Genomic DNA, 16261 nt, shown 5'->3' on the forward strand with positions numbered 1-16261 from the left:
TTTGAAAGATTAAAGTAGATTAATTAGTAAGTAAAACTGACCAAGCAGTAAAGTTATTCCATTAAAGAAACTATTCATAACAAAGAATTCTCTGATTATCACTAAAACCTCACTTATTTGAACAAACTACAGAAAAATGTTATTCAAATTACAAAATATTAAAGACACACATACTTGTTTTAGGACATAGAGGCCTAGTCTAAAAATGTCATCCAGCAGAAATTATTAGGCACTTGTGTTACTATTTAGGTAAAAATAAAGTGTTAACCGACATATGATTCCTAATTTTAGAAATACTCCACAATCTTCCCTCCAAGGTTACCCACGCTATGCTTGCTTAGCAACTTCTTTCACAGAACGAAGCAAAGAAAGCCTGAGCTGAGGCCTCCTATCACACAATCAAAATTTACAACCAAGTTGACCACATTTACCGCTAGTAGGACCAAATGGAAAAAAAAAAAATTAAATACCTGGTAATTAATACTAAACATGAAAAGCAATTAAGAAATCTGTATGGTATGAATCAAATGCAATACTGGGGGGGGGAAGCAGTTCGGAAATGAATGAATGTATAATTTTTTAATTTATTATACTCCTCTCATGTCAATGGGACACGTATATGATTTAGTCCCTACACTTCTACAGCGATGTACAACGCAACAAGTCTTCACGTTAGGATACACTGCTTTGATTCAACATACAAAGCTGTTTCTCAAAAGCAGCTCAGGAAGAATGGGCATGAGCATGGTGATATTCAGATTCTGCAAGTGATCTGGAGAAAGTCATTCTCTCTTTCACAAGAGTCTCAACAAGAGTTTAGGTTTTTCTAAAGGACTGTCAGGTAAGTGAGGATTGGGAAAAATGTGAATTTTAGTGATGACAACACACATTCCTTTGCTTCAAACGATCTCTGCTTATGTCTCCCTACTTTAGACATCTCAAAACTATAAATGTTAGTCCCAGCAAACTAAATAGCTGCTATCAATTAATAGAATGTTGTCTGTAACTATCTACATGCTAAAAATGACTTATTTACATATCTTATTGTTTAATCATAGTCAAAGAATCAGAAATATCTTCTCAGGTAAATTTTACAATTACAGATCATTCCTAGAGGTAACTATTACAATTCAATATGAATCCTTCTACGCTTTTTCCTATAAATCTACATATACACACACATGAATACAAATACACACATTTACATGCATGTACATAAACATGCCCAGCTATACACTAGTATTAGTGGTAAACATAAATGGGATCACACTTTAGGAATTCTGCTATTAATTCCTTAGAGATTTTCCATCTTAGCATACACAGATTAAAGCTACAGAGAATTCCACAGTAGTGTTCTATTACAATATGAATGGAGACAGATTACATGCAATTTTGTAATGGAACATGATTTCTGTCTTGAGCACAAAAGCCAAGTTTTCTGAAGCAACTTTCTAGACATGCACTTCCTTCATCACACTTGTAAAAATTTTCTATTTGACAGATACTGGCAAACTGCCTTTCATTTTAACTATTTAACTTCACAACAGTCTATGAATATCCATTCTCTCTATCCTCAACACACATTTTTTTTCTTTTGCCCATCTGTTGGGCTGAAGATGGTATCGCATTATTTTAATTTGTACTTCCGTGACCAATAGGAGGAAAAAAACATTTTTTTATGTTTATAAGATATCGGTGACTTTTCTTCTGTGCTTTTTGTGTAATCATACTCCTTCCACGTATTTCTATTCAATTCTTTTTGTACTGATTTATTGGTGATCTTTATATATTATGGTTTCAATTCTCTTACATGTGAATAATTTCTCTTGATGTCTTTATCTTTTCTCTTTTAACTTATGAAATTTCACCATATAGATATTTTATTAGTTTTTATGTGGTTAAATCTATCAGTCTTTGCCTTTGTGGTTTATGAACAGGCTTGAAAAAAAGCCCTTCCTCATATCAATCTTATCAAAATACTGTTTTCTTCTACTATTTTTATACATTTGTGCTTACATCTAACTTGAATTTGATTTTGTATTAGATATGATGTATGGAACTAAAGTCCCCTAATACTCTCCTCCCATTCCCACAAATGAAGAAGCAAGTATTTTAATTCAGTTTGGTTAGAAATGGCAAATTTATCATATCCCAAATATCTCTTTTTATATTTATCTGTTTCTGGATTCTATTTTGTTCAAATGAGCTATTTGTCCATACATGTTAAAAATAATTTTAGTTTTAAGGTATGTTTTGGTATTAGGACAAATTCCTTCCCCTCTTTCTGGGCTTTCCCACCCCAAAACCTGTCCTTCAAAAAATAGTTTTGCCTGGGGCCAGCTTGGTGGCACAGTGGTTAAGCTTGCATGTTCCACTTTGGTGGCCCAGGGTTCACCGGTTCAGATCCCGGGTGCGGACATGGCACCGCTCATCAAGCCATGCTGTGGCAGCTGTCCCACATACAAAGTAGAGGAAGGTAGGCATGGATGTTAGGCTCAGGACCAGTCTTCCTCAGGAGAAAAGAGGGGGACTGGCAGCAGACGTTAGCTCAGGGCTAATCTTCCTCAAAAAAAAAAAAAAAAAAAGAGTTTTGCCTAATCTTGTGCAATTTTTATTCCAGATGAATTTTGGGATCACGTTCTCAAGTTTCAGAGAAAACCAACCTTTTGCAGATGTTAACTGGGATTTCACTGAATTTATAGGTGACAAAAAAAATAACTTCTCAAGTGCACATGGAACATTCTCAAAGATAAACCACATGTTGGGAAACAAAGTAAGCCTCAATAAATTTAAGAAGACTGAAATCATATCAAGTATCTTTTCTGACCAAAATGCTATGAAACCAGAAATCAACTACAAGAACAAGCCTGGGAAAGTCACAGATATGTGGAGACTAAGCAACATGCTACAGAACAACTGCTGAATAATGAAGACATCAAAGGAGAAATCAAAAAGTACCAAGAGACAACTAAAAATGAAAGACAACATACTCAAACAATGGGATACAGCAAAAGTGGTACTAAGAGGGAAATTTATAGCAATACAGGCCTACCACAACAAACAAGAAAAATCTCAAACAAGTTTACTCTATACTTAAAAGAATTAGAAGAACAAACAAAGCCCAGTCAGTAGAAGAAGGGAATAATAAAAATCAGAGCAGAAATAAATGAAATAGAAACAAAAAAATAGTAGAAAGGATCAATGAAACTAAGAGCTGATTCTTTGAGAAGACAGACAAAATTGACAAAGCCTTAGCCAGATTCACTAAGACAAAAAGAGAGAAGGCCCAAATAAATAAAATCAGCAATGAAAGAGGAGAAATTACAATAGACACCACAGAAATACAAGGGATTATAAGAGAATACTATGAAAAGTTATACACCAACAAACTGGATAACCTAGAAGAAATGGATAAATTCTTAGAATTATACAACCTCCCAAAACTGAATCAAGAAGAAACAGATAATCTGAATAGACCAATCACAAGCAAAGAGATTGAAACAGTATCAAAAACCTCACAAAAACCAAAAAGTCCAGGATCAGATGGCTTCTCTAGTGAATTTTACCAAACATTCAAAGAAGATTTAACTTCTATCCTTCTCAAACTCTTCTAAAAAATTAAAGGGGACAGGACTCTTCCTAACTCATTTTACAAGGCCAACAATACCCTGATACCAAAACAAGACAAGGACAACACAAAAAAGTTAAATTACAGGCCAATATTGCTGACGAACACAGACGTAAAAATCTTCAACAAAACGCTAGCAAATCAAATACAACAATACATTAAAAGGCTCATAAACTGCAATCACATGGGATTTATTCCAGGGAAGCAGGGATGGTTCAACATCTGCAAATCAATCAATGTGATATACCACATTAACAAAAAGAATAAAAAATCACATGATCATCTCAATAGTCACGGAGAAAGCATTTGATAAGATCCAACATTTATTTATGATAAAAATGCTAAACAAAATGGATATAGAAGGAAAGTACCTCAACATAATAAAGGCCATATATGACAAACCCACAGCCAACAACATACTCAATGGAAAAAAGAACAAAAGTCATTCTTCTGAGAACAGGAACAAGGCAAGGATGCCCACTCTCACCACTCTAATTCAACATAATAGTGGAAGTCTTAGCCAGAGCAATTGGGCAAGAAAAAGAAATAAAAGGGATCCAAATTGGAAAGGAAGACGTGAAACTGTCACTATTTGTGGATGGTATGATTCTATATATAGAAAACCCTAAGGAATCCAGCAAAAAATCAGTTGCATTTCTCTACACTAATAATAAACTAGCAGAAAGAGAAGTCATAACACAATTCCATTTACAATTGCAACAAAAAGAATAATACCCCCAGGAATAAACGTAACCAAGCAAGTGAAAGACCTAAACACTGAAAACTGTAAGACATTACTGAAAGAAATCAAAGAAGGCAGGAAGAAATGGAAAGATATTCCATGCTCATGAATTGGAATCAACATAGTTAAAATGTCCATATTACCTAAAGCAATCTGCAGATTCAATAACAATCTCAATCAGAATCCCAAAGACATTCTTCATGGAAATAGATCAAAAAATCCTAAAATTTATAAAGAACAATAAAAGATCTCAAACAGTCAAAACAGTCCTCAGAAAAAAGGACAAAGTTGGAGGTACCAAACTCCGTGAATTCAAATTATACTCTAAAGCTATAGTAATCAAAACAGCATGGTATTGGCAGAAAAACAGAAACACAGAGCAATGGAACAGAACTGAGAGCCCAGAAATAAAACCACACATCTAAAGACAGCTACACTGCTGGGAGGGCATACACTGCTGGGAGGGCAAAAGGGGTAAAGGGGCACACATGTATGGCGACGGATAAAAACTAGACTATTGGTGGTGAACATGATACAATCTATACAGAAGTTGAAATATAAAAATGTACACTTGAAATTTACACAATGTCAAAAGCCAATATGACTCCTTTATAAGATACGTAGTCTTCCTCTTCAGGTTGCATTTAGCCTTTCATATTCTTTTGCTTTTACTGCCTTTTTGGAGTAAGTCTTCTACCTTTCTTGTTATAATGATTCCTAGGCAGATTATGATTCTTATTAAAATACCCCTTTCCTCATGTCATTTTCTCATTAATTCTGATTCATAGAAAAGTTGATTTTTCAATGGAACTCTTCTCAAAGAACGGTTTCTCAGTTATTATCATAGTTGACCACCATACTGTCTACAAATTTTGTCAACTCTTCATATTCATAAATTTCACTCCTTTTTCTTTCCTTGGTGCGTTAGTTTAGGACCTGCAGAACAAGGCTGAGCAGTAGCAGGAAAGGCAGGTATCCTCACTTCTTCCTAACTTTAATGGGAAGGTGTCCAATATTTTATGCTAACTATTGCTTGCTTAGGGTTCTCATTTGATACACCTTACGACATTAAGGGCCTTTCATTCTATTCTTAGGCGGCTAAGAGTTTCCAACCTTGGAAATAAGGAAGAGAGGCTGACTTTTATCATATGCTTTTTGTACATCTGTAGAGATCATCAATTGATTTTCTCCTTGAAATGGTGTCTAGCAATACAGCAAGTGCTCAGTTAATTTTAGTAGTACTATAAAATCTCAATAACTATATGTTAACTATATGTTAAATTCCTCTTTTGTATTCCAAGGATAAATCTTATTTGGACACACTGGATTATTCTTTCAAAAGATTGCTGAATATGACTTGTTAATATTTTATTTAAGACTTGTGTATTTATGTTAAATAACTATAGTTTTTTTCCTTGTTCAGTTTTATTAATAAAGTTATATCACCCTCAGTTATTTCCCAAGAGCAGTATTTGTGTTTTGCTTTCTGAGTTCACAGTTCTCTGTCCAGCTTTCAATTTAATTTGCTAATTGTGTTACTCTCATCTTCTATAGCTGCCCCTTTTTTATTGTCTGGTCAGTCAGTACATCTGTGAGGGATTTCTGTGATTGTGGAATTGTCTATTTCTCCTTGTACTCCCAACCATTTTCCCTTTTATATTGTGAAGTTTTGTTATTAATGATTGCTGTAACTGCTTGATAAAATACTAATTATCACTGCTGTTTAATGTTTTCTTCTATTTAAATTCTACTGTCTGACATTAATTTTGCCACTGTCCACAATTAGTCTTTTATATTTCAGACTCATTCTCAGAAAATTTTAAAAAGTATAAATAACATTCAGAAAATACATGTCTTAATAAACATCTATACCTCTTTTAAAAACTAAATGCGAGATACTAAAATCCAAGGTATAGATTACCACTGTACATATTTCCTGATTTTAGCTGTTCTAAATTAAAATATGGACTTCTATTCATTCAAAAAACATATAAAAAAGAGGGAAAAGCCTCAGCAGTCAGACCATTATGGACTAAATGTGACATTACAAATAAATGTCACCTTTTGTAGGCAGTTTCCAAGATGGGGTGCAATGATCCATGTGTTTTAACCTGTGTAGTCCCCTCAGTAAAACAGGGCTGACTTGGGTGACCAATAAAATAAGGAAGTGACAGTACGTGACTTCCAAAGGTAGGTCATAAAGGCACTGCAGGATATGTTAAATAACTAATACATCATTTTATTGAACTCATAAAGAAAGAATATTCAAAGATAAAAGATCAGCTTCCTTTAAAACTCTTAAAGTTCAATACTTTTAACTATCTCCTCTAACCGGTGGAGATGATTTCCGTTAAAGAGTTGGCTAATAAAACTCATGCAGCAGACTACAGCAAATACATGGCATGAGTCAAGACAAACTTCGCGTGCCTTCTCACAATGTCCCCAGTCGGAGACAAGCAGGCAGAAGGCTTTGGAGTCACACGAATGGCATTCTACAAGAGCCATTTATGCTCAGGCTTCTGGTTTGTGACAGCTAAAATGTGAAATATCAGAGGAATTTTCTACTTAATTTTACCCTCTACTTAATAAGCATTCACTAGCATCAGTGACCCCAAGTCAGCTGGGAAAGGGAAAAGCAAGCTTGAACCACTAAAATTACTAGCAATTCTAATAATTATTTTAGAAAATGAATTCATGTTTTTGTTTATCCTGTTATTTTTGCCAGCTCTTTATAAACTAGGACTGTGAAAGCCAACTCTAGCACTTATCAAGTAGCTTATTTTGCTTAAAATACATTATCTATCCATGAGAGCTGCAGAATAAAACACCCAAGCCATTAGAGATAATTTAATTCCACCTCTGTCTGAAAGGTTTACAATGTCTGAGTAAGGTATCCAGTACTTGCTTAACCCATATTCTTGGAACTTAATCACATGTAACTTACGCTTGAAAATTAAGATTATTCCCTGGGTAAAATACACCTGGAAATACGTAAGAGCAAAAATCCAATATAATGGATTAATTACATCTATCACATACATGGAAGTATGGAGATAAGTATTAAAATAGGCCTGGAATTTAATCTTGCTCTTAATTTCAAACTTAAAACTTACTTCTTCCTATGTTCACCTACGTCTAAAACTGGCATAAGGATAGACATTGAAATCAAAGAAAGAGATTCGAGAGTACAGAAAGAGACCCACATAGCTACTGTGATTTGATTTTCTTTAAAAAGGTCCTGAGGTAATTCAAAGGGAAAAGAATGGTGCATTTGACAAATGATGCTGGAATAAACAAATGATTATCTGTGTGTGGGGGAAAATAATTCTTAATCCTTACCTCTAACCATACAAAAAAATTAACTTGAAATTGATCATAGACCTAAATGTAAAAGCTATTACTATAATAACTGCTTAGACGAAAACACAGAAGAACATCTTTGCAATCTCAGGGTAGCCAATTATTTCTTAGATGGTATCAAAAGCATAAACTATAAAAGGAAAAAATTGGCAACTGGACCTTGTCCATATTTAAAAAATCCTGCTCTTCAAAGCATACCATTAAGAAAATGAAGAAGGCAAATGACACAATGTGAGAAAATATTCACAGCACATAGATTTGACAAAGGATTTGTATCCAGAATTCATAAAGAGCTTTTAAACAACTCAATAAAGCTATGAACAGACCCCTCAACAGACAAGACATCTAAGTGGCATATGAACACACAAAAGATGCTCAGCATCATTAGTCAGCAAGAAAGACAAGTTAAATCCACAATGAGCTACAATTGCCCACCAGCTAAAATGGCTAAAATTAAAAAGACTAACAGTACAAAATTTTGGAGAGGATGTGGAGCAAGAGGAAATCTCCTATACTGCGGGCAGAAATGTAAAATGGTACAATCACTTTAGGACACAGTTTGACGGTTTCTTAAAAAGTTACACTATAGGTCTATTCCTAACAGCCCAAACCTGATAACAACCCAAAGGCCCGTCCACAGCTGAATGGATAAAGAAAACACAGTAGAGCCATATAATAGATAACCATTCAGCAAATAATAACTCTAAAGGTTACTCAAATAAGAAATAGTCAAGTAACAGGTGAGAAGCAGAAATAACACAATTGGCTAAAATTTATATAACGAAACCATACCTCAAACGTGTATTTTTCTCTATTATTAAAGAGCATTAATATGGTCATCTGGAAAGTGGAGACTTGCAATATGTGCTTCCGTGTATTAGAGCCAGTTACTTGTGCCCCTCCAACACCAACTTCAGATCCATCTTCCTGTTTCATTTTTTAAAAAATATAAACAAGATATAATTACTGGTAACTTTAACAGTATGTTTAAGAAATAAGCCCTGTGATGTCCAACCCCCCCCTTAACAAAACCACATAACTTATTCCTATATAAAAAGGAAACGTCATTTTAAAAAAGTGTTGTGTGTATGTGTGTGTACACACATAGGCACATACACAAAGTCTTTATTGAGGACTTTTTTTTCCATTGTAAATAATTTTTAACGTATCTGGGCAAGTAATGAATCAATAATTCTTTATATTTACAGCCAAAATTATTTTAACAGTACACAATGGGATAATAATGGACTTATAAGACATCATTGCCATTATACCACTACCAAAAGTGGTAGAGTTAGTTTCTTTGTGGGTGGTCTGCTCACAGTAAGAGCTCAAAGAATTCCACAGGATGGGGGAAAACCCTCTGCCATCCTTAGAGCCTGTTTCTGCGCTGCAATTTATGAAGTACAAAGCAGAAATTTAAGTCCTCAATAATTAACATATGAACTATGTTTTTAAAACCTTGCGAACTGTTTAATAAAACTTCAAAAAATAACATGATTTTTTAGTAAAAAACCTCTCCTTTAAAACAAAAACAAACAGTAATTAAAAGCTGAGTTCTTTAGTATCCCTGAACTTCCCACTTACACTTAAATATATAATAGCGTCGAACATTATTCAACTAAACAAACTGTAAGGAATATTTCCCATTTCAATTAAATATAAAAATTAAAGTGTAGGCATTTTCAATAGTATTAAAAAAACACTTCGGTGTTACAGTGACTTCCCATATGAAACTAGTAAGATTCTAATTAAAATATAGAATAAGACTGTTATTTGCTGCCTAGATGACAACTTAGGCATTTTTCTTTAATGTTTTTCTGGAAGCTTTCTATTATTTTTCTATTTTAAGGCAAATGACTCTGATTTAGACCAAGCAATGAAAGTAAACTATTACTCTAAACCTCACGATTTTAGATATAAAAAAGCAATTACTTTTTTTAAAATGAAGGCAATTCACTAGTGTATTGCTAATTTCTTAAATAATCACTTTAGTAACACTTGGTACATCTCATAAAACTCAAGTGTTAACTTTCCTGGTTTTGGTTTATTGGAAATAAGGATTATAGGAGACTGAGAATTTTGAAAAGGGACTCATGGCTTTGAATGCCCTCAAATCAACTTACATTTTATTATTTTATGTAATACTGTCTCAAGTCTAATCTTAAAAATAAAATGTGTAATTGTCTTATTATTTATTCCTTAAGAAAGTCTACTGGTATAGTCTTAGCATTGTCAAATGAAGTTAGCAACTGAGGGAACAGAAAAAAAAAACAAATCAAAGCCAAAGTTTCCCACTTTTTAATATTTGAAACACATAGGGAAATAAGAGAAATATATGATTTACCCAGGTCAACAAAAATCACAAATCAGTTCTATACACTAATTTTAAGTTACTTAATATAAATATGTTCAAACTATCAATATTTACCTTTTTAACTGGCCCATAAAAGGTGGCATTGAGATCTGCAGAACCCATGTGATGCTGGAGTGTGAGCTGGCGACCACTGTGTTTGGCTAAGTAAAACCTGTAGCAAATCAAACCAGGTTTTAGAGAACCATACAATTTACATATTTGAAATTATAAACTACAGGATAACAACTTTAACAAACACATATGTAATGGAGACTTTAAAAGCTAAAGGAAACCTTAGAAATCAAGTTCAGTGCCAATTTTTTACAGAATAGGAAACAAAATAAAGGAGGTGAATTGAAGAGACAGGGAGACAGTAAGAAAAAGACAGACCTAAGTAACTTAGCTAGAAGTTATTAAATGATAAAGGTAGTAAGTGAAACAATTTCTATCAGTACATTTTGCCCCTGGCCTGCTGCTCAGTCACTGCTGTTCATAAGACTACCTTTCTCTACAGAAACCCAAAAATCAACTTGCCCTAAGCAGTGGAAGACACCAACAACACAAAACATACTCCTAACCATGCACCAGTGCTGAAAAAAGGACAGTTAAGAAAACATTCCTCTGAACAGAGTTTATGCTACTCATTGAAAGCATAAAGGATGAATTCTGCTTTTGAACATGAGGTAAAAAAAAAGAGTGTACTGATCCTTAATCAGGGACACTATTAATGTTCAAATTTATTTCAAATTTGGATAATTACGTGTACTTAGAAATACAAAGTGTGATCTACACTTACCTTCTGAATATCTCAAACGCATGTCTCGGTGCTGGTGGGATGTTGCACTTTGGTGTGGCTGACTGAGTGGGCCAATATCCTGTCGTGAGCACCCGGACGGTGAGATCGACACCACCTAAAGATACCTGTGTCAAAAAGAAAGAAGTGGTCCCCTCAAATTAACGAGGATTTGTTATCTGTTCTGTATAGACACTGTGGTAGAGTTCGCAAAGTAGTTAGGTCCATGTCAAACATCTAGCAAACAAAAGATATCTTCTTAACGATTAGATCCATCCAGTGTTTTCCAAATTTCAATTATCCTGGCAAAGACTTATAATTATTGCTTAAGATGACTTTAAAATACTGACCAAAGGACAGTGCTCAGCTTTTGAACAAAGTCTTACTAGTGTCATCGAGAAGTGCAATGTTGTGGTCCTTAAGTTTTTTTAGACAAAATATCGAGGGGTCACACCAGTATCACTTTAGAGAAAATTCTAGGACAGCATCTTTCATCTCAGCTTTTAAATATTTTTACCACCTTAATGTACAAACAACATATTTCTCATATCCTATTTACGTTTCAACGACACTGACCAAAACTTTGATGTTTTCACATGCAGTTCACATTCTAACAACCTTGGCACAGGACGCTGCAGATGCATTACATAAGGGAGGTGCTCTCTAAGGGTCTGTATGGTGGATGGCTACCTCTACAAAATATACCATTAAAATCACCATTAGAGATTTTACTTTTTTTAAATGAATTGAAATTTTAAGAAAATAACAATCAAGCACATCAACAGGAAGTCTTAAGGGTGAAATATTATCTTTATTAAGAGAGGTTCCATGGCGTAATGGCTGGCACTCTGGACTCTGAAGTATTATCTTTATTACTGATATTCAGCTTGCTCTGAACCATTATTCCATTTTTATCTAACCCTGATGATTTAGTGATACAGATTTTTAAAAGGGAAGGATGAGTTTATAAATATCAAGAAGTATCCCACACTCAAATTACTTCACAAATATCTACTGAATGATTACTTCGTTTTAAAGAAATTGAAACGAGAAATCCTTTTTTTTTTTTTTGAGGAAGATTAGCCCTGAGCTAACTAGTGCCAATCCTCCTCTTTCTGCTGAGGAAGAATGGCCCTGAGCTAACATCCATGCCCATCTTCCTCTACTTTTTATATGTGGGACGCCTACCACAGCATGGCCTTTGCCAAGCGGTGCCATGTCTGCACCCGGGATCCGAACCGGCGAACCCCAGCCTGCCGAGCAGCAGAACATGCACACTTAACCGCTGTACCACCAGGCCAGCCCCGAAAGCAGAAATCTTTGATGACGGCACAGGAGACATGATCAAAGCAGAGACTCTTGGATAATGAACGGAGGAGGGCAAAGAACTTTCTGTACGTTGGCAAGTGCATCAGGGGCACAACTTGGTTCAACCCACCCAAGACAGTAAAGTCTGTGACCTCTTCTCCCATACAAAGATCTTGATCCCTAAATCTTCGAGTCTTTCCTCAAAATGTCATTTTCTTAAAGAAGGTCTTACCTGACCACTCTTCCTGCTACAAATCTCCTCTGTATCTCCTATCACCAGCTAAGGTGCTACGTGTTTACTTAGCTTGTTCATCATCTGTCTCTCAGATTGGAATAGAAGCTCCATCAAGGCAGGGATTCTGGTCTATTCCATTCTTTGCTGTGCACTCAGTGCCTAGAACCATGCTTGGCACAGAAAGCAGTGAACGAATTATTTGTTAAATGGGAGGAAAAACAAGGACCTCAAAGAGCTATTACTCTAGTGGTTTGTGTCTTTGCTTCCTAGCTATCTTAGTTATATTTTGAGCCATTCAGCTTACAGTCAAGTACCACATAACATTTCAGTCAACAATGAACTGCACATACAACAGCAGTCACATAAGATTAGCGTACCATACAGCCTAGGTGTGTAGTAGGCTATACCATCTAGGTTTGTGTTAAGTACACTCTATGATGTTCACACAAGGAAATCACCTAATGATGCATTTCTCAGAACATACGCCTGTGGCTATGCAATGCATGACTGTATATTCAAAGACAGCACATGACGGTGGCAAGTACTCAGAGACAGAGGTATCAGAAAAGTCTGTCAGGATGTGATACGATTTGTTGGTATATACAAACAGAAATACGATAGCAAGAAGGTTTTCCTGCCCCTGTCCCATTTTAAAAACAAAAAACACAGGAAAAAATGGACAAATACTTACGTTTCCTTCAGGATAATAAATAAGATTTATCTAAATAAAATATACCATAAGGATTATTACAATTTTAAGAAAGTACTTGTTATATGACTTCTGAAAGTAAATGGAAGTGCCACTCTCTTGGTATATTTCAACAGGCTAAGAATCTTCAAGAAAGTTGCAGAGATTCATCTGCCTGAAAACCGGTGGTATTTTAAAGGGCTCAAAGATTCAGAAAGCTCAAGATTTGTTTTGATTACTCCGTCAATTTTCATCAAATCTTTCTAACGTAGATTAACGCTTAGGAGACTTGAAGCTCAAGGTCTTTGGCACAAATAACTATAAAAAAGCCAATAACTGCATGCAAATAACAGCCTTAAAGTAGAAGCTGCAATTGGATTAGCAGATACATAACTGAGCATCTTGATAAGTACTCTACTTATTATAGTTAACAAATTATTAAACAAATATTCTACCACAGAGTGCAGCATATATCTGAATAATCAGGATGAAAGACTGGAAAATTCACAAACTTTCTAACAACAGAAAATAACAAAGGCAAACAGAATCTGATGAAATCATCATATTGCACAATTACCCTCCCCCCTTTCTAAATGAAAAATTGCAACATAGTGGTCAAGACTAAAGATTGGAATTTTCTTATCAAAAGGCCTTCAACTATCACAGACAAGGTAATGAGACACTTAAGAAAATAGTAAGGGTGCTGAACCCCTCCAGGAACATTCTCTTACAAATGGTTTCAACGCAGGATTTATTCAAGCCAGGTAATTTCCCTATAGCTTTCAATATGTGTAAGATGAGTGGAAGAAAAAACATTATCTCACATGAAAATATAATCATATTAACGTATCAGACAGAATGAAGTGCAAATCCCTAAACAATCTAAAAAAGAAAAAAGCTTTCTAGGATAATCGCATTATTCAGTTTCTGCCCACTCAAATTTCTACTGATTACAGACAGACATATCTTTCCTGTTCTCTGTCCTTCTCCACTGTAAACATTATGAGACAAATCACACAACTAATTACAACAGAGAGGGACCAGAAGTCCGAGTCAGAATGCCTTAATATATATAAATGTCTATTTCTAAAGAATTAAGTATTTTCACATATTTGTTTGTGATGATACTGTGGGACAAGTAGAAGTGATGATCCCATATTTAAATATCGAAGGAAAGATCCTAAAATTTTTTAATGGTTGTAACATGTCTTAGTTAAAATGTGGTATATGGTCACTTCAGAGAGAAAACTTTTAAAGAAAAAAATCGAACTTCTCTAAACTTACAATTGAGATAAAGTTGAAAAATAGTTAAAAAAAAAAGGGGGAGGGAGGGGGAGAACAAAATTCTGAACTTCACAGAACTCTGAAGCTGTGCAAGTTGCAGCTCACTGCCTTCTCGGAGTCACAATACAAAACCATATTTATAATACACTAGTGTCAGTGTTCTATACTCAGTTCACTCCTCACCAACCCCGAGGATGTCAGACCCCTTCATGATCTTACAGATGGGAATGAGATTACAGGGGTATAGGAAGCTCAGGTAATGATTGCAAGATAGCACAATCCTGGGGTAAAGTGAAAGGGTACTAAAACTCCATAAGCCTGCCTAAGCCCAGTATTCTTTCCACAATCTATAATGGTTCTAACAGCAGAACATTCCATTTACTAAATTTTCAGCACATTCCTTCAAGCAGGGAGGATAAACCAAGTTTTAGAAGAGTAAGAAAACAATATTTTAACACTAATAGTTTAAAGGTTATATGGGGGAAAATAGTTTTTAAAGCTCTCACAGATAACATGTATGTTGTCACTAAGGACACTTAAGGAAACCAGTTATCTGATACATCGATGAAAATGTTCACTACAAAAGACTTCATGTGAATACATATTTGAAAGTAGAAATTAATGGAGAATCTTACCCCAGTAGCCTGAAGATGCTGCCTGAATTCATCCATAGTTGTGTTTGAGATGCTCATATCCCTAAACATTCCTTCCAGTTTTGATGTGAACTGACATCCACATTCAGTCTGTGGAAGAAAAATACAAATATACACAAATGAATGATGAATTTCTCTATGAGAAAACATCCAAAGAAATAAACTCTTCTATGTTACTGCCATCCTTTCTAAATCCTTGCAATAGCTGCTCCATGCCTGTGGGTACCAAACTGTAGTGTCTAAGAATAAGCCAAGGACTTCATTTTAAAACACAAAGTCCCAGACTCTTTCAGAGATTCCAATACACTTCACCCAAGGCAGGCACCAGAACTCTGTGTTTGTAAGAAGCCCTCCGCTGATCTGGGTACAGGCAGTCTACGGTCCACACTCTGAAACAGAACGACACAGCACTATTCTCTTATTGTCTCCCTTGTACTAAGCCTCCCGCAGTCTCCATGATTGTATCCTGTCACACTCAGAGAAATGTCAGCAAACTGTATATTCCAGAACTTGAAAAGACGTAAGCACAGCCTACTCAAAAAAATTCTAACTTTATTCATTTATGGAACTAGATATTTCACATCAGTTAAATTTTCCCAGTACATGCTGTTGGTGTTCAATCACGTGATAAACATTAGTTAGGTGCACTCCACTCCATCTTATATACGTTACCTTTAACTTGGATATCATATTTTTTTCGGAGTCATCAGAAACACTTTTATTCGTGAGAAGTCTCCGTGCCAAGTGTTGTTTATAATAACGTTCAAATACATCTTTTTCCTGCATAAATCTAAAAAGGACCATTGCTTTATCCAATATTGTTTCTACTTCTTGTTCTGTTAGCTGCAAAATCAATTAAAAGGCAATTTAACAATTGTAAAACTTTAGTTCTGGAAAAACAGCACCACAGTTCATCTACAGTGAAAAACGATACTGTCTGACAACAAACATAACTATCTGGTTGAGATGCGTCAGAAGGAGGGACCCAGTTTGAGGAAGTCCTTCCTACTTCATAGAGCAGCCTAACTTGTACATCCTTATCGAGTGCAGCACCAAGCAGGGGCTGGAGTGGACTTTCGCTCCCTAGGGGGCTCCACTGAAACCGAGGCACAAAGTGATAGACGGCTGCATTAATGGATGGCTGAGAGCAGATGAAATGAAGTTTTATTTCTTCTGGTTTTTGAAAGCTACCATTTACTGAGCGCTGTGCTAAG

General features: G+C 35.2%; 1 protein-coding gene across 3 annotated transcripts in view; it reads right to left on the minus strand.

Moving 5' to 3' along the window:
- Nucleotides 1-16261, minus strand: part of CUL3 (cullin 3) — a 91228-nt gene that overhangs the window by 8098 nt on the left and 66869 nt on the right. For all 3 annotated transcript variants that reach the window (XM_023642432.2, XM_070270515.1, XM_023642433.2), the window contains 5 exons: nucleotides 15720-15890; nucleotides 15030-15137; nucleotides 10883-11007; nucleotides 10162-10258; nucleotides 8523-8657 (listed from right to left, as the gene is read on the minus strand). In XM_023642432.2, coding sequence (XP_023498200.1) covers nucleotides 8523-8657; nucleotides 10162-10258; nucleotides 10883-11007; nucleotides 15030-15137; nucleotides 15720-15890 — 636 coding nt within the window. The remainder of the gene's footprint in view (nucleotides 1-8522; nucleotides 8658-10161; nucleotides 10259-10882; nucleotides 11008-15029; nucleotides 15138-15719; nucleotides 15891-16261) is intronic.

This window comes from Equus caballus, chromosome 6 (genome assembly GCF_041296265.1).
Source record: "Equus caballus isolate H_3958 breed thoroughbred chromosome 6, TB-T2T, whole genome shotgun sequence".
NCBI classification, from domain to species: domain Eukaryota; kingdom Metazoa; phylum Chordata; class Mammalia; order Perissodactyla; family Equidae; genus Equus; species Equus caballus.